The 17,090-nt window shown below is 46.2% G+C and overlaps 1 protein-coding gene across 9 annotated transcripts in view; it reads left to right on the top strand.

Moving 5' to 3' along the window:
* Positions 1–17,090, top strand: part of NAV2 (neuron navigator 2) — a 397,014-nt gene that overhangs the window by 135,082 nt on the left and 244,842 nt on the right. For all 9 annotated transcript variants that reach the window (XM_044258951.1, XM_044258952.1, XM_044258953.1 and 6 more), the window contains exon 3: positions 1,870–1,922. In XM_044258951.1, the coding sequence (XP_044114886.1) occupies positions 1,870–1,922 (53 nt within the window). The remainder of the gene's footprint in view (positions 1–1,869; positions 1,923–17,090) is intronic.

The raw sequence follows: 17,090 nt of genomic DNA on the forward strand, positions 1-17,090 counted from the left end.
TGATATACATTACTGGGTTAATGAGGGCTGCCATTTATAGAACGCTCCCTGTGTGCTAGGCATAGTGCGAAGCATTTTATTGCCATCCTGTAATCTATTTCCCACAATGCTTCCCCTAAAGTAGGTAGTATTAGCTCCATTTTATAGATGAGGAAACTGTGGCCCAGAGAGGTTGAGTGTTATGGCTAAGATCATACAGCTAAGAAGCTGTAGAGCTGAGAATCTGCAGTATCTTTGCCTTCGAAGCCAGTGCCCTAATCTCTACATATATTGTGTTTCTGTGCTGCTGCTGTGGCAAACTCAACCCCTCCCACCCCCCTGTAGATAACTTGGGCTGTGTCTTGCTGGGATTTCTCCATACTTCAGCACCAGAACCTGGGCCTTTCTTCCTTATTACTGGTATTGATTTCCAGTTAATTCAACACAATGTCTTTCTCTCACTTCTCTAAGGAGCTAGGTGCTATTATGACTCCAAGAGTGTGTTTCAGACTTAATTTGGACTTACCATATGGTCTTGGAAGAGCCACTTTTAAGTCTCACGCTCCCATTTTCTATCCGTGTTACCACATTGGGAATAGGATTATTAGTAATCCTATCGGTATTAAGCAATATTAACATTTCTGGCTAAAGATGAGGTGAGACGGTTAACAGATGCATGAAATGATGCTCAACTCATCGGAAAAATGCAAATCAAAACCACAGTGAGATCATCTCACACCTGTCAGAGTGGCTAATATCAAAAACACCAGAAACAAGTGTTGGCGAGGACGTAGAGAAAGAGGAACGCTCGTGACTGTTGGTGGGAATGCAGACTGGTGCAGCCACTGTGGAAAACAATATGGAAGTGCCTCAAATAATTAGAAGTCGAATTACCATATGATCTAATAATTCCATTACTGGATATTTACACAAAGAATACAAAAACACAAATTCAAAGGGATACGCACACCGCTGTTTATGGCGACATTATTTATGATAACCAAGATATGGAAGCAGCCCAAGTCTTTATTGATACATGAATGGATAAAGATGTGTGTGTGCGCGCGTGTGTAATATTACTCAGCCACAAAAAAGAATGAAGTTTTGCCATTTGCAATGACATGAATGGAGCTAGAGAGGATAATGCCAAGTGACATGAGTCAGAAAGACAAACATCATGTGGTTTCACTTGTGGAGTTTTAAGAAATAAAACAAAGGGGAAAACAAGAGACAGACCAAAAACCGGACTCTTCACTACAGAGAAAAACTGAGGGTCACCAGAGGGGGACGGGGGAAGGACATGGTTGGAAATAGGTGTTGGGGACCAAGGAGGGCACTGGTGATGACCACTGGGTGTTTAGCACAGTGTTGAATCACTATATTGTACACCTGACACTAATATAACAGTGTACATTAACTACACAGGAACTAAAATTTAAAAGAAAATTAAGAAAAGATGAGGTGCGATGCTATCATCCATGCCTTTTGTCCCGAGTGGGGCTAAAGCTGGACCGATCCACTCTGAGCCATCCCACCTTCTGTGGGGAGATCATAGTCACCTTTCGAAGAGCACAAAGCATAATCACAGTCCGATCTATTTCTCAGTCTCCACACGTTTCTGTGATGCCCCATCACTCCAAGACTGTCATCAGTGCAGTTGTCTCTGCTTTGGATGCTGATGACCTTGCCCCAGCTGTCCCCGGAGGACGGCAGCTCAATGAGTAAGTCCCGAAGCTTTCGAGCTGCGTCTCAGCATTTCTCATGGCCGCGCTGATTGGACAGGCCCCAGGATGGGCCTTAGGACGTGGTTGGCCTCAAGGGTCCTGAACATCACTACTCAAAGTACCTGGGGTGATTGTTTATTTTTCTGACTTGTGTTTCCTATTTCAGCAAATGAGAAGATTGAAGACATCAATGGCTGTCCGAAGAACAGATCGCAAATGGTGAGTACACGGCTGGCGAGTATTTGTGTGAGAGAAGGAAGCCCTGCCTCTCAGTGGTGTTGACTGTCTTGAGAACATTCCCACCAGAAGCTTTCCCCTAGGGGATTATATTAATAAACTAACAGCTATTTCCTAGTAGCTGCGGTCGGCTTCTCTGAAATTTGTTGGCATTTATTAAAAAGTGGCTGTGATTTTTACATAGATGGTGAGACAGGGAACATGAAATACTGCCCTTTCTTTCAGAAACAAATTATGCAGACCTGGTGGAAATACACACTTGTTGAGCATTTGGACCATTGTGACTCATTCCGCTTTCTCAGAGACACACAACGATCTCTGTATGTGGTACTGAGGCACAGATGGGGTCATGGTATCTTGCTCAGAAATCAGGGCATGTGGTCTGATTGCCTTTAAAGGTTAGAATGATGTGAAAGCACAGTGGTGACAGCCGATGTGAAATGTATAATCATATCCAGACCATTCTTAACCTTGACAAGTTATATGCTCTCTGGTATTGTATGCTTAAGCTCTGATATTAAAGCTTTTTTCTTTTTTTTTTTTAAATGGATCTTTGAACATCTGTTCTTGTTATATGTCCTGTGAATAATCTTTAAATTAAAATTCATGATCACTATTGAGTTCAGAAAACATGAAATTGCAATGCTCTGAGAACCCGAGTTTTTCCCTTCAAAAGGCTTTTCAAACAGTCTTTACGCCAAGTACATATATATCAGACTGTTAAGATGATGCTACTCCTACCTGCTTAAAATACGAAGGTGGCAATTTAAGGACAATTTTCTATTTTTGCAGGACATTAATCTGCTTCCAGAAACCTAAGAAAAAGGCATAATCCATTTTTTTCTGACCTCCCTCACTCCCTTTAAGTTGACACAATTGGATACTGTCATTCCGGAATATAACAAAGTGATTGGCATTCCTTGGGTTTCCCTTTCAATTTTCCCAAGTATTTGTTATCTTTGTGAGTTGGACAAATCACCTTTTCGGTGCACTTTCCTTTGCATGCATAAAAACACATTTTTTAATCCCAAAGAGGAGGGTGGGTGGTGGGGAGTCCTTCTTTAGTTTACATTGTGAAACAAGTTTCTTTTTTTTTTTTTGCCATTTCACAGGGATTTTGTTTCTTTTTGTTTGAACCAGAGAGCAACCCCTCCTTATGTAGGAAAGTCCCATACAGACATCTCATGGCTGCTTTGACTTCTGGAAAAGCTGGGCTGCTATTTTTGCTAGAGCTACTGCAGCTGTCTAGCGTATTAATAATTGAGAAAATTTGGAAGATAGAAGACTTAATTTAGTGCAAGCATTTTACACATGCAGTCATATCTTCACATGAAAGAGATACAGTTGTTCCCCCGGGCTAGATAGAGATGCATTTGTCCCAGCCCGTTATAATGCGTATGTAGACCTGACATTGGAAGGTAATGAATCTTTTATTCTCTTTGGCACTTTTGTATTTTCTGCACTTCCTGTTGGAGGTGTGAAAGCCCACTTTCCAAGATTATAAAATAATACTGCCATCTCAGATTCTTTGGTGCAAATTTAGTTCTAGATGCCAAGTGTTATTTATAAATGCTACCATGACACCAATGTAATTTTGTGGTTTCTATAACTCTTTCAGCTGTGAAAGTATTGTTTTCCTCTTTTTTTTTTTTTTTTTAATGGCCTGTGGGTTTGTGTGGGGTTTTTGTTTTTTGTTTTTTTTAGAGCACAGGAATATAAAATCCTATAATTGTCTGTGATAATTAGTTCCATCTAGGGGCGGGGAGGCAGACACGGTCTGGTAAACATAGCAGAGAATAGTTCAATGTCCAGGGTGTAAGGCCAGGAAAATGGGAAAACCTCCACCACAGTCATTCCATTCTGCAGCAAAGGAGAAAGATGGTAAAGACAACAGGGCTATTGTTGTTAGCCCCGCGTTGCAAACTGTGACGGGTCCATAAGACAGAACCTCACCTGGGGTACCTGGGTGGCTTAGTGGGTTAAGCTTCTGCCCTTGGCTCAGGTCATGATCTTAGGGTCCTGGGGTCGAGCCCCGCATCAGGCTGTCTGCTCAGCGGGGAGCCTACTTCCCCCTCTCTGCTTGCCTGTCTGCCTGCTTGTGATCTCTTTCTCTGTCAAATAAATAAATAAAATCGTTGAGAAAAAGAAAAAGACGGAACCTCACCTGACCCAGCAGGCTGCCCAGTAGCTCAAGTCTCAAATTCCTGCACTCCAGGCTCTACTTCAAATGTTCTTTTCCAGGAGCCTGGGGACGTGAGAGCAGATAGCTCTGACATCTATCTATCCCAGGAGCACCGATGCACAGACACAATGAGTATGGTGTTGTCCCTTTGACCTGCAGATCAGCAAAACTTTGCAGAGTGCTGACCATTGCCAGCCACGGGGGTGGGCCTCGTGAATGCTCAGGTGAATGAGATGGGGTCCCTGCCCTCCAAGAGCTCCGTGATGAGTGGACAGGAGAGCAGAGCATAACAGTGCTGCTGTTTGCACAGACCTCTGTGCACATGACACAGTGGGGGCCCATTGCATCCGAGAACAAGGGAGGGTCAAGAGTAACTTCTAGGGAGTGAGTCTGAAAGGTAAGAGGGTTCACCCCAGGGGAAGACGGGTGGACGAGGATTCACATTCCTGGAGCATATCTTTACTAAGTTTGTCAGGGACCCTGCAAAGGAAGGTTTTGCAGCATTTGCGTATGATCCTACCCAAGGGCCCTAAGCTGTATCTAGGGAGACTCCTCTCCTCCAGTGAGGAGTGAGGCATGGAAGAGTCCAGAATGCAGCAGACCCCATAGCCATGGCAGTCTTCAGGTCTGGGACAAGCCTTCTGCATTCATCATTACTTCCCAAATCACTGCATTTTTGGAGCAACCCCCCACTGGGCCCTGGAGTGAAGTATTTTTGAAGGAAAATATACCCGTGGTCATCCAGCCCTGGAGAGGGACGTTCAGTCATGGGGTCTGGGAACTGAAAATGCTACCTGGTGGGAAATGGTAGTTCCTGAGTTCATTGTTTGCTCTGACCTATAGCTGCACAGTGTCAGAAGGTTTGTGCCCCCATTCATGCTTGTGGGCACATCCTACACTCTGGACTCTGCTGTGGGCCCGCATAATGCTCCCCCAATTCTGGTGAAGAGACTGCAGTGCCACGTGGTGGAAAGCTGTCCCCAGGGCAAGACAAAGCCAGAACCATCAGCATATACTGTAACCTGCTGGTGGCCCTCATAGGATAGGACCATTGTCAGTGGGCACAAGGCAGGGAGACATGGCAGGAACTTGCGTTTCCCTAGCAGGCTGGCCTCAGCTTGTGTTGAAGGAGTCCTTTGGGCAGTTTTGGGCTGACCTAGCCCCCCTGGGGGCCATGTCCTTAGAGATGGAGCTGTAGAAACGCTCCTGCCCCCCCTCACCCACCAGGCCGTCCCTTTGGCCCTTAAATAAGTTTTGTGTGTGTGCGTCAGAGCTGGTTAAAATGTTTTGTCTGTTTAGCATTGCCATGGCAACCTAGGGGCATCTTTTTGGCTTTCAAGTGCTGTGTTCAGCAGAGTTAAGAGTTAGTTTGGGAAGAGAAACTGCCTGGAGCCTGGCCCGAGGGCACTGCCTCTCCTGGAACCCCTGCGCTCCAAGACAGAGCCTCACTTTGGAGCCTAGGAATGGCTGCTTCAGGGGGTGGTTTTCTTTTTTAATCATTATTATCTTACAGGGCTTGGCTTTCTGTTGTGGATGAGGAGAGGTGCAAAGTTAGCAAGGCCTGCTGGCCCTTTCAACGGAAAGCCCCAGGCCTGTTTATCCCTTTGGTTGCTGATCTCCCGCCCAGGGTCATCTGGGGCCTCCTAGTGCAGCCGCCTCCTGAGCTCTCCAAGTGCTCTGCCTTCTTCTCTTGCTGCTTCTACTTTTTATTTATTTATTTCAAAGATTTTATTTATTTATTTTTAGAGAGAGACTGCACAAGCAAGGGGGAGGAGCAGAAGGGGAGAGTCGAAGGGCAAAAGAATCCCAAGCCGACTCTGTGCCGAGTAAGGAGTCCGATGTGGGGCTCAATCTCATGACCCTGAGATCGTGACTTGAGCTGAAACGAAGAGTCAGGCACTGAACCAAGCCACTCACGAACCCCCTTCCCAGAGAGCGTCTAGATGGAGGGCCAACTGGGCTTGAGAACCATGCAGGCCAAGTTCAGGTTCCTCCTCTGCTGTTCTATGGCCTGGAGCTCATTATTTAACCTTTTGAAGGCTCTATTTCCTGTTCCTGAAAGTGGGGTTGGTAGTACAGCTCATAAAGTTTTCATAGTACTAATGAGGCAACACAAGGGATAACCATGGGTAGTAATGATGAAGATGATAAAATACAGCAAGAGCCTGTCAGGGTCCACCTGGTGCCAGGGGCCCGGCTCAGTGCTGCCCGGGCGTCCTCTCCCTCCGTTCTCCCAGTAGCCCTTTCCGGTAGGTGAGCTCGTTATCCCCATGCTCCTGCATAGGAACAGCCCTGGATACGTGTCAGTTTCTAGGACAGTGGTGATTTGTGATCGTAGTTCATGTGTTGGGGTCATGGAACCCTCTGGAAATCTGAGGAAAGCTAAGGCCCTCTCCTCCCCAGATCACACAGCCCCCAGAATTTTGCATACACCTGAGCAGATTGTAGGTCCCAGAGGCCGGCCCATGTGTCTCCCCGGGGCTCCACAGACCCAAAGTTCAGTGCCCCTGCTGCTTAGGGCACAGCTCCGCCCCCCACCCTGTTCTTTCAGCCGTCCCCATGGACATGGTGGCACCTGATTCCCAAAACAATAGGACTTTGTATGTAGACACAGAGAAGTACCAGGCAGTGGTTTTCAAACTCACATTCCATGAGCAGAATCCACCCCCTCCCAAAAAACAGCATATGGGGACTGAGGCTTTATAAGGTCTCATTCTCTTTCTTTCTTTTTTTCTTTTCTTTCTTTCTTTTTTTTTTTTTTTGGTCCCGGTTTACTCACCTAGGAAGCAGAGTTGGAGCTCAAACCCAAGTCTATCTAGTTTAAGAGCCTGTGGTGTCCACTTCTATGACAGAGAAGGGGTATAATAAAAATAGTCTCCCCCTCCCCATTCCCTACTCTAATTTTTCATTTGTGGGTAGAGCAGAATCAGCAGAAGGGAGGAGATGGAGTATTTCCGGAAAGGGCCTGGGCTGACCTGTGGATGGAACCTCAGGAGCGGAGAAAGGAGGAAGGGCCCCAATGAGAGGCAGCTCTTGAGATGGCCTTGGATAGGCCTGGCGCCAGGTACCTCCCCCTGTGTTCTCCACAGAGCCTCCTGGGCCAAGGCAAGGCCATCTGCAACAGAATCAGGTTTCCAGGCCCAGTGACCTTGGGCCCTCCCAACAGCTGAGAGAAAGCCGGCCACATGCCTAGGGAGTGTCTGAGATCCTTGGGCAGCTGAGGTGCCTCTTCCCTGGGCCCCTGAGCCTATTTTTATACCACCCTAAGGGCACACACATGTTACAGAACCAAGGAGGAATGAGGAAAAGTCCAGAGGTCCCTTAAAATTTAAAGCAAACTGGAAAGAGTCCAGGGCCAAGGTCAGCAGGCAGCATACCCCACTTCCCACTCCATGGTACATCCATTGTCACCGCTTAGGTTTTGGCCGGTTATGGCTTTCAATACGGAGGCAACATCCATGTCTTAGCTTTCTGCCTCTTTGGCACATCTCTGTTTTAAACCGTCATGGGCTGCCCCTTCCCCTTTCCATGCTCTTGAGCACACAGTAGAAGGTCCTGCACAATCCACTTACCATCATTGCTTGCCACTCGGCCTCTCCAACTCCATGGCCTGGGCATTCTGGAGCATGGGGTGCCCTCAAAGAGGCTGTGTACTCCTGTCTTTGTACTTAGCCACGTGCTGTCCAGACTGCCTGGAAGAACTGAGGATCGTCCCACATGGATACTGTGACCTTTAATCTTCAGGTCAGTTGTTATCTCAAGTAATTGAGATAATTAGGTGCCTGTCCTCTTTCCTGTCTCCCGGTATTAGGTGCCTGCATTTCTCATAGCACCTCCTTGTGGTTGTCTGTTGAATTGTCGTCTTGAAGGAGATGCTGTGTCTTTCACCTGAGTATCCTAACTTAGGATACATTTAGATGATTGGCATCTAAGAGGGTTTAATAAGTGTTGTATGGTTGGGCAGACAGACAGATGGATGGATGGAAAGACTAAGAAGGGATCTGGCCTGGACTTGCCCATGTGACTAAAGGATTGTAACATACCCTCATCAGATCCTTATTTATGGCCGTAATTTGGGTATTGGAAGTTCTTCAGTGTTATCCCAGAAGTATCGTTCCTACTCTTAATTCCTCTCTTTCTTGGTTTATCCAAAAGACCCAAGTAGAACAATTTAGTTAAACTTTTAGTTTATTGTGTTCTTTTATATCGCTCGAGGTAAACATACTAGGCATCCTTACAACCACCAGAGATTATTTTTTTTTTAAAGATTTTATTTATTTATTTGTCAGAGAGAGAGGGGGAGAGAGCAAGCACAGGCAGAGGCAGAGGGAGAAGCAGGCTCCCCACCGAGCAAGGAGCCTGATGTGGGACTCGATCCTAAGACGCTGGGATCATGACCTGAGCCGAAGGCAGCCGCTTAACCAACTGAGCCACCCAGGCGTCCCCCACCAGAGATTATTAACATTGATAATAAGAATGGTAAGTGCTTGGAGTACCTGGGTGGCTCCGCTGATTAAGCGTCTGCCTTGGGCACACGTCATGATCCCTGGGTCCTGGGATAAAGCCCTGAGTCAGCCTCCCTGCTCAGTGGGGAGTCTGCTTCTCTCTCTCTCCCTCTATCCTTCCCCCTTGCTCCTACTCTCTCTCTCTCTAAATGAGTCAATAAATAAAAATCTAAAAAAAAGGGGGGGGGTAAGTACTTTACGTGTTTTAGCTCCTTTTATTCTCCTAGAATGAGAAATTAATCTTGCTCATTCCATTGAATGGTGTGGAGAAGCTAGACCCTGCTGTCATTTGTTGTGCTCTGCCAGGGGCTAAATGTGAGTCATGTTGGAGAATCTCTCCTTCTCTTCCCCTCTTGCTACAGAGCCTGGGGTTACTGCCTTGTCCCAGATTCTGTGTTCTTACATAAGAGTAGCAAACATGTATCCTATATACTTCTAACCGGGCAATGTTATAGACCTCTGCATGGATGGATTTTATCTTCATAAAACCCTATGAGAGCAGTTACCTTAATTCCCATTTCACAGATGAGGAAACAGAGAGGCTTAGTAACAAGCATGAGGTCACACAGTGAAGAAGAGACCAGCTGGGATTTGAACCCTGAAAGCCTGACTCTAAAGCCCGTTCCCTTAACTGTTAGGCTATGCTACATCTAAGGAAACTGACTAGAGAAGAGAAAAGATGGACTGGGACGTGGCGGTACAAAAATCACGTTTGTGGTGCTGGCCCTCCTATAGGTGTGGGCAGAGCCTGGGTAGAGGCCTTCCTTCATGAGAAGGAGATTTGGTTTGAAGACAACTGGAATCCGACAGCCTTGGGTCTCCCATCCCGGACCTCATGTGCTGGGCAGTTGACTAAATCTGAGCCTGCCCTCCTCTGTGAAAGGGGTTGTAATGGAAGCTGCCTCTTAGGGTTGCTGCCAGGGACAAATGAGGGATGGTATTATTAGCACCTGGTCTCACCCTGGCTCATGGCGAGAGCACATTAGATGTTTTCCATTCCCTGCTTATGAGTCCTGTATATCCTGACGACTGTGCACTGAAAGGTTTATTCACACTCCAAGTAGGCACCCAGTATGGTAGGCTGAACAGGGGACCCCCAGAAGTTCCACATACTAATCTTAGGAATGTGTGTGAATGTTATCTCACATAATACAAAGGACTGTGCAGGTGTGACGAAGTGAAGGGTTTTAAGACAGGAAGATTATCCTGGATTACCTGGGCAGGCCCGGTGTGATCACCAGAATCCTTCTCAGGACAGCAAGGAGGTGAGTGAGGACCTGTGATTACGGGACCTGGGTGGGAGTGGGAGGCAAGAGACTGGCAGATGCTGCTCCTGGCTCTGAAGAGGTTAGAAGGGGTCATGAACCCAGGCATGCCAGTGGCCTCTAGAAGCTGGAGAAGAGAAGGAAAAACTGATTTTCCTCTAGAGCTTGCAGAATGGATCTAGCAGGCCGACTCCTTTATTGTAGCTCTCTGAGACTCTAAGAGAATTTTAGGTTGCTTTAAGCCACTAAGTTCTGGTCCCTTGTTACAGCAGAAGCAGGAAACTAATACTCACTGGGATTCAACCAAAATAATTCTTGCCATATTAGAAGTATGCTACCTGAGTTTCTAGCAGAGGCTCATTTGGCTACTATGAGCCCCTCGGGTTTCTGAGTTGGCCGGAAGTTGCTTCCGTTGTTAGAAGACTTCAGAACGGAGCGTGCCGCCTTTGAGCTAAATTCAGAGCAGGTCACTGTAGGGAAGTAGGGAGAGAACAGAGCCCCATATTTAGTTTCTGGCAGTGGAGGGCCATATTGTGGGTGGCCTCAGACCCTACGCTGTCCTGGGGTCCACAGGTGTCAATTACAACTTGGGCCCTAGGGACTCGTGACCTCTTCTCGAACCTATACTTATGAGTAGGTATTGTGCTCCCCAACTAATGTGTGTTTGTCTTGTAGCTAATACGACATTTAAACACATTTTGAGATATTTATTGTATTTTGTTTAATAACATCCAAGCTTTGTAGTATGTATAACGTCTTTTTCATCTTTTGGTTCAATAAAAATCTCCATATTCCCAGCACCTGGCACGGGGCTAAGTACATTGGAAGTGCTCAGCTCATGTTTCTTAGATGAACGAGCTTCAGCAATTAATGGCCCGACTGTCCAGGAACTGCCCAGAGAGTGGGGGTGATGTCACACGTGAACTTTCAATATGTCAGCTGTGTACTATGGATTTTGTATTTTTCAGTGCTATAAAGAAACCCAAGTTGTCTTAAGCCAAGAAATTCTCTCCAATCATCTCTCTCATGATTTTATATTTTAACTTAGTTGTAAAGACTTGCGGGAAAGACCCCCATAGAGCAGATTATTTTCCTTGATGAGGGAAGTAGCATTTGGTTCGGCAAAGCTTTTGGGAGCAGAGCCCCCCACCCCCACTCCGGAGTGCCCAGGGGCATCACCTGGAGGGCTTGTCCCAACAGGGCTGGGCCCCACCCCCCAGAGCTGCTGATTCAGGAAGCTTAGGGTGGAGCTGGGGTATTTGCATTTTTAAATGAGCAAATCATGGGCGCCATGCTGATGCCGTTGGTCTGGTGACCACACTTTGCCAACGGTTAGCTTCAAGCCAAGTACAGAAAGCCTCTTTGGGGCTCTGCCTGTGCAAACACACATGTAAATGTGAATTAGCTTGCAAAGTTTTTTAAAATTTGTAAAAATTAACAGTATCTCTAGAGGGTTTATTTAAATTTCAGGATTTTGAATGAGCCAGTCATTTTGCTTTTTTTGGAAAGGTTAAGATGCTTTAGATGGCCCTGTGTCTGAGAACTGTAGTAGGCTCGGAATGGATCAGAGCTCGGAATGGTGCTCATGGCTGTGGTCTTGGAGTCTGTCGGCACATTCTCTGTCCCTTCTAGCTCACTTAACCTGTGTGACCCTTGGTTTCCTCTATTGAAAAATGGAAGCGATAATCCTTTAGCACATTGTACTTAACTGCCTGCCTCCCAGTAGATGATAATGTCTTTGAGGGCGCTGTTGCATCTGTCCATCTGTCCATACGGCCTGGCACCTGGTAGATGCTCAGGGAATATTTACTAAAGAAACACTCAGCACACCTGCCTGGGGACTGAGGCACTGTCAGTGGCAAAGTGGTGCTCGGTCAGGTTAAAGAACTTAGCAAATGTGAGGAGAAGTGGAGGGAGAATAGCCACACATCTTCTTGAACTAGAAAAGAGATCAGATGGTGACTTAAAACCACGGAGATTGTGTTTTACAGAACAGCCATCTGGGCCTCATGCTTGGATCCATCTTACATGTAGTTCTTGTGTTTCAGCCTAGCATCAAAGGGGGGTCTTTTGTATGTGTGGGGTTTTTTTGTTTGTTTGTTTGTTTAAAAGAAATATTTATTTGACAGAGATCACAAGTAGGCAGAGAGGCAGGCAGAGAGAGAGAGAGAGGAGGAAGCAGGCTCCCCACTGAGCAGAGAGCCCAATGTGGGGCTCGATCCCAGGACCCTGGGATCATGACCTGGGCCGAAGGCAGAGACTTTAACCCACTGAGCCACCCACGTGCCCCTGTTTGTTTTAATTTTTCCATGAAGCAGTACTGAGCCAGGACTTCCTCTTTGCACTTGGGTAAAGCACGGCTAGCCTATGGTGTCTGCATTTTGGGGACTGGTCGGTAGATGAAAGCCTGTGGGCTCAACCTCAGCAAAGGGAGGAGGACAGTTGCCCACCAGCTGAGGTCAAGTCCCAGAAAACCTTTTAAAACAAACAAAAAAACCCGAATCGATGCCGACAGATGAAAGTCAATGTACTTCGTAAAAATTGATCTTCTAGTCCATCCATCTTCCCTTCCTTCCTCCCTTCCTTCCCTGATGATCTACCAGTGCCGGGTTGGCACTCCTCAGGCCAAAACTGGCTAAGCCCGGGTAGCAGCTGCCCCCTGCAGAAGGGTGTGGGCTGCATTTCTCCGATGCTCCTCCATTCCCTATTATATTCCATGCAGCTTCTGTTACTCATTTGTTAACTGGCCTGCCCCTTACACACATTTGAGGTTTGTGATCCCCAAACTGTGGCATTCTTAGGAGCGTCATGAACTTCTTCAGAGATCCTAAGCACTGACATATGGGCATTTGAAAGATCCTTGTTTGGGGAGAATTTTGACTTGAAAATAATGCCCGTAAGTGTTTATATTAATTTTCTGCTCCTGAAGATTTCAAGTACTAGGAAAGGAACATAAATATCTCCTACAAAACACGTACAGGAGACTGTGGGGAGAGTCAGCTCCTTCCTCTGTGAAGTGTCCTTTGTCCTTCTAATATGAAGATGAGATTTGGTTCAGAAGGACTGATGACTCGCCATCACACACAGCCGAAATCCCAGGGTCGGGGAGATGACCACAATGGTCCATAGCAATAGTGAAGCCCTTGCCATTTCGTTGTTAACATTCCATGTTTGTGGGGGCCTTCACAGATTTAAACCTCTTTCCATTAAGTGTTCTGATTCCCACTCTACCATGTGTTTAATATCTGTAGCTTTAGAAGGGAACTGTAGTCCCTCCATTTCCCCATCGGGAAGATGGTGATAGCATCTACCTCATCTACTGGTGAAAATGAACTAAAATAATGACGTATGCCCAAGAATTTATCCCACTGCTTTGTGTTTTCTAAGCATGTAAATAGTAGTTTCTTAGGTCTCCATAAACTTTCTACATGCCCATTTTTCTGAAAGGAAAACTGAAGCTCAGGGAAATCAAGGACCTTATCCTAAGATAGTCAAGAAGCTGAGAAATCCACAGATGTCCTCTCTTGGTCCCATCTCTCTGGGAGGGTAAAATTTCCCATCCGTAATGGCTCCAGTCACAATGCAGCAGACAACACTTTGACTTAAGGTTTATCCTTTGGAGGAGATGGGAGTGGGTGGTAAAATCTTTTCTTTTTCACACTTTCTCTGAAGGAGCGGGAAGGCAAGAGGTGGAAATCCAGGCAGCCTGGATTCTTTTCACTGTTGTGAAGGATACCTAGTTCCCTTTCCTGGGAGATTTTGAGAGAAATCAACAGGGAATTAAAGCCTTTCCTGGGCCCCATCCTGCTTCTCTAAGGGAATCCTGAAGTGAGAGCTCTGACTAAAGCAGAGGGTCCTTCAGAGGGTCAGCCTACAGATGGGGTGTTTCCTTTGACTTGATGTTTTTCCTCTGTTTTGTGAGACTCCTTTCAAAGACTTGCAGAGATTTTATTCTGAGTTTCAGATGTACTGATGCTTTATTTATGAATAGCTCTAAAGCGCTCTATTTTTATAATCACCAGCAGTTTAATTTTAGCCTGTAAGGGGAACGTATCTTCCTTATAGGAATTGTATGAAATAAAATTATGAAAAAAATTGTATGAAATGGCCAATATTTCACCATTTTTAACCTCCAAAAAATTGCAGTCTTATCCAGTTCAGCTGGATACTTGACAAGGACAGAAATAGTAACAGAGATTAGCATTAAAAATTGACACTATTTCTTCCCAGGTGCCTTAGATATCTTGTAGCCTTGGAAAGCTCAAGGATATCCTGTAATAGAGACCTTCCTTGTCTAGTCTATTCTTTTCTTCCGGCAGGCTTGGTGCCTCTGACATTCTGCCTATGGCAGTAAACAGAGTGGAGAATTATTTTAATTATTCATAGAATCCTTAATTTTTGATACCATATGACTTCTGATTGGGCGGCATGTAGCTCTTTGCATAGATCACAAATTTTAGAATTCGAAACCATTAGTCAAATCTCGCATCTTGGTATATTTTGTGTGCTACTTGCAAAATCTCCCCAATTAATGCTGACGAATCATCATCAGCAATCTAGAATTTAGGCTGTGCTCTGAGGCCATACCTACTAACTACTTTTTGAAATTAAAAAAATAAATTAATAAATTGAGATGATGTATAGGAAAGTTACTAGTAGTGTGCCTGGCATATAATAATGACCCGCTAATGACTAGCAGCCTCTGAAATTGGAGTGGAAAGGGAAGGGCAATTTTTGAATTCCATCTCCTGCAGAAAAGAACATGACCGGGGGATGTTTGCAGGCATAGGATGAAAGAGCAGACACCTTCATCCCTGCCTTCACCAGTAGGAGGACGAAGCCTTGCAGGATTCTGAACTGGGCATGAAGGCACTCTGCTTAGCTTTGCTTTCCTGCTTATTGATGCTGCCAGGGTGTTTCTTGCAGTGTGTGCTGTCTGTCCTTGGAATTGCACAGTTGAAATTCAGGGACTGATTGCTCGCGAGCCGCCCAGAAGAACCAGAGCTACAGATGATGGTGAACTGGCTGAAAAGCAAAAGTGCACTCACAGGCTCGTCGGAGGGAACTGACCACCCAACTGGGGGGCAAGTCTGGCTCCTGGTCCTCATCTGCAAAAGGCTCCATTAACCTGTTCCTGTGTATGTATTTGGTCTGTGGGGAAAATGACCTATTCTAGCAATACTTCCATGGAGGATGTGCTGCTGCACCCATGGAATGTATCGAGGGTCTGTTTTGTTTTAAATTGTGTTTCTCTTCTGCCTCTTGAAGACTTCGTGGTAGTTTATGGGTTTAAGGATATAAATATGGCCAAGATACAAGAAGAACCAGACTGTAAAGAGCACAGTGAGTCCATGTCGGGCTTTTGAGTTGGTGAGTTTATAGGTGTGTAACCCTTCCCACGTTTGGGATCTGTGTTTAGTGGGGAGACTTTTGCTTCTCCTCTGCTTTTGTGTAGGGGGCTGTCTATCATGTGAGGAAGGACCATGCTGTCTTGTCCCCTCTGTTTTCCCTTCCCCTGGAGCAGAGGCTACAAGAAAGTAAATAGTCATTAATCATCAAAAGATGAATGAGGCTACCAAGTTTCAGTCAGTTCCTGGGTGGAAACTCTCTAGCACGTGTCCACGGTACCTCTCTTCTCTGTTGGTTCAAAAGGCAGCCCCACGTTTGGCTTCCAGAAGGCAGGCGTTGTTGAAGTTGGTGTCTGAGTTTGTACACTTCTCTGTAGGAAAGCCAGGTTTTTCCTCAAAAGATCAATGCTCCTTCTTAACGAAACTGTTTGTTTGCTGTCTTAGGGGTTTTTATGTAACTTAGTAAAGGAGACTTTGAACCAAAATCTTTGGGGATAGAAACTGCTGATTCTAACAGGGTGGAAAGAATTCTGGCTACAAGGAACCCATTCATAGAGAGGCCGTGTGAGTGTCGTGTAATGTAGCAAGCCTCAGAGTGTCTCACAAATTCCAAAATGATCCTGTACTTCCAGGAGAGGCCAGTGATCTCTCATATTCTGCTTTTATGGAATTGTATGAAGAAAGAGTCCTTTAAAGCTCTGGCTATGTAAAGTTCCAGACCCTTGACCCAGGTCAACCCATCTCTGCCCCAGTATCTCTGCTGAGAGAGTTCTATACATTTCTGTGTTCTAGATGAAGAAGTTGAGACTTAAAGCAGTTAATGCATTTTGCTAGAGTCTCATGGGTGATGTGAGGGAACTGGATTCTAGTGGAGGAGTCCGGAGCCCACATTCTTCCAACAGGTACCTGTCATCTAATAACTGTGATGGAATACAGGTACCAGTGGGAGAGGTGACCCACAGGAAGCCAGCAGCAGTCCTTCTGCCCCGGTGTGCCCCTTCTGTCTTTTCAAGAGTGGGCTTCCTGAGACATAGACCAGACGTTAGGCGACGGAGAAGACCCAGAGTCCTGGATAGCCAGATTTGAGGGGAAAGCTAGAAGCAGATGGAAGTCAGCCCAGGTAAGCTTGTCGAACTCTGCTTTGCCAGGGGCCAGCTCCAGACATAGCTTTGGGCATATCATGGGCTTAGAATGAAAGCCCAGAGACGGCATGTCAAAAATGACAACACAGTAACAAACACTGCCAGTTATGGGGCACCTGTTTAGCCACACATACATCCTTTCTCAGAAGGGCCACCTGCCCCTGCCCTGTGAGATAGGCGCGGCAGTGCCCATTCGACAGGTCAGACCACTGAGGAAGCCTAGTAGAGATCATTGTTTCATCAACAGCAGAATCAGGATCGAAACGCAGATTTGTCGTACTCCAAAGCCTGTGTTATGTCCCTGAATACTACTCCTTAGCCCTAATCACTCCCCACTAGCTTTTGTATCCAGCTCCTAACTTGGAGGCCTCACCTTGGAACTGTCCCCTTGTGGGGAAGACCAGGAAGTGAGGCAACCTGACTCTGAAGCTGGAGTGGGGAGGTGCTGGTAACAGTGGCATGCCGGACGAATGCACGTGGGGGCATCCGCTGGGCCTCCCAACCGCACCCATCCCCAGTGGAACTGTCCCCCTCCTCGCTACCAACTGATGCTCTGCAGACCTCAACTGTAAGGGTTCATTTTGGGAGCCTCCAGTGTCAGGACTGACTTCTAGAACGTTCCTACCCCTCCCTTTCCAGATTTCTCTTTTTCTCGAGGGAAAAATTGAGAAGTCAGAATATAATGGGAAAATGAGGTATTCTAAGCAT

Source organism: Neovison vison, chromosome 7 (assembly GCF_020171115.1).
Source record: "Neovison vison isolate M4711 chromosome 7, ASM_NN_V1, whole genome shotgun sequence".
Classification (NCBI taxonomy): domain Eukaryota; kingdom Metazoa; phylum Chordata; class Mammalia; order Carnivora; family Mustelidae; genus Neogale; species Neogale vison.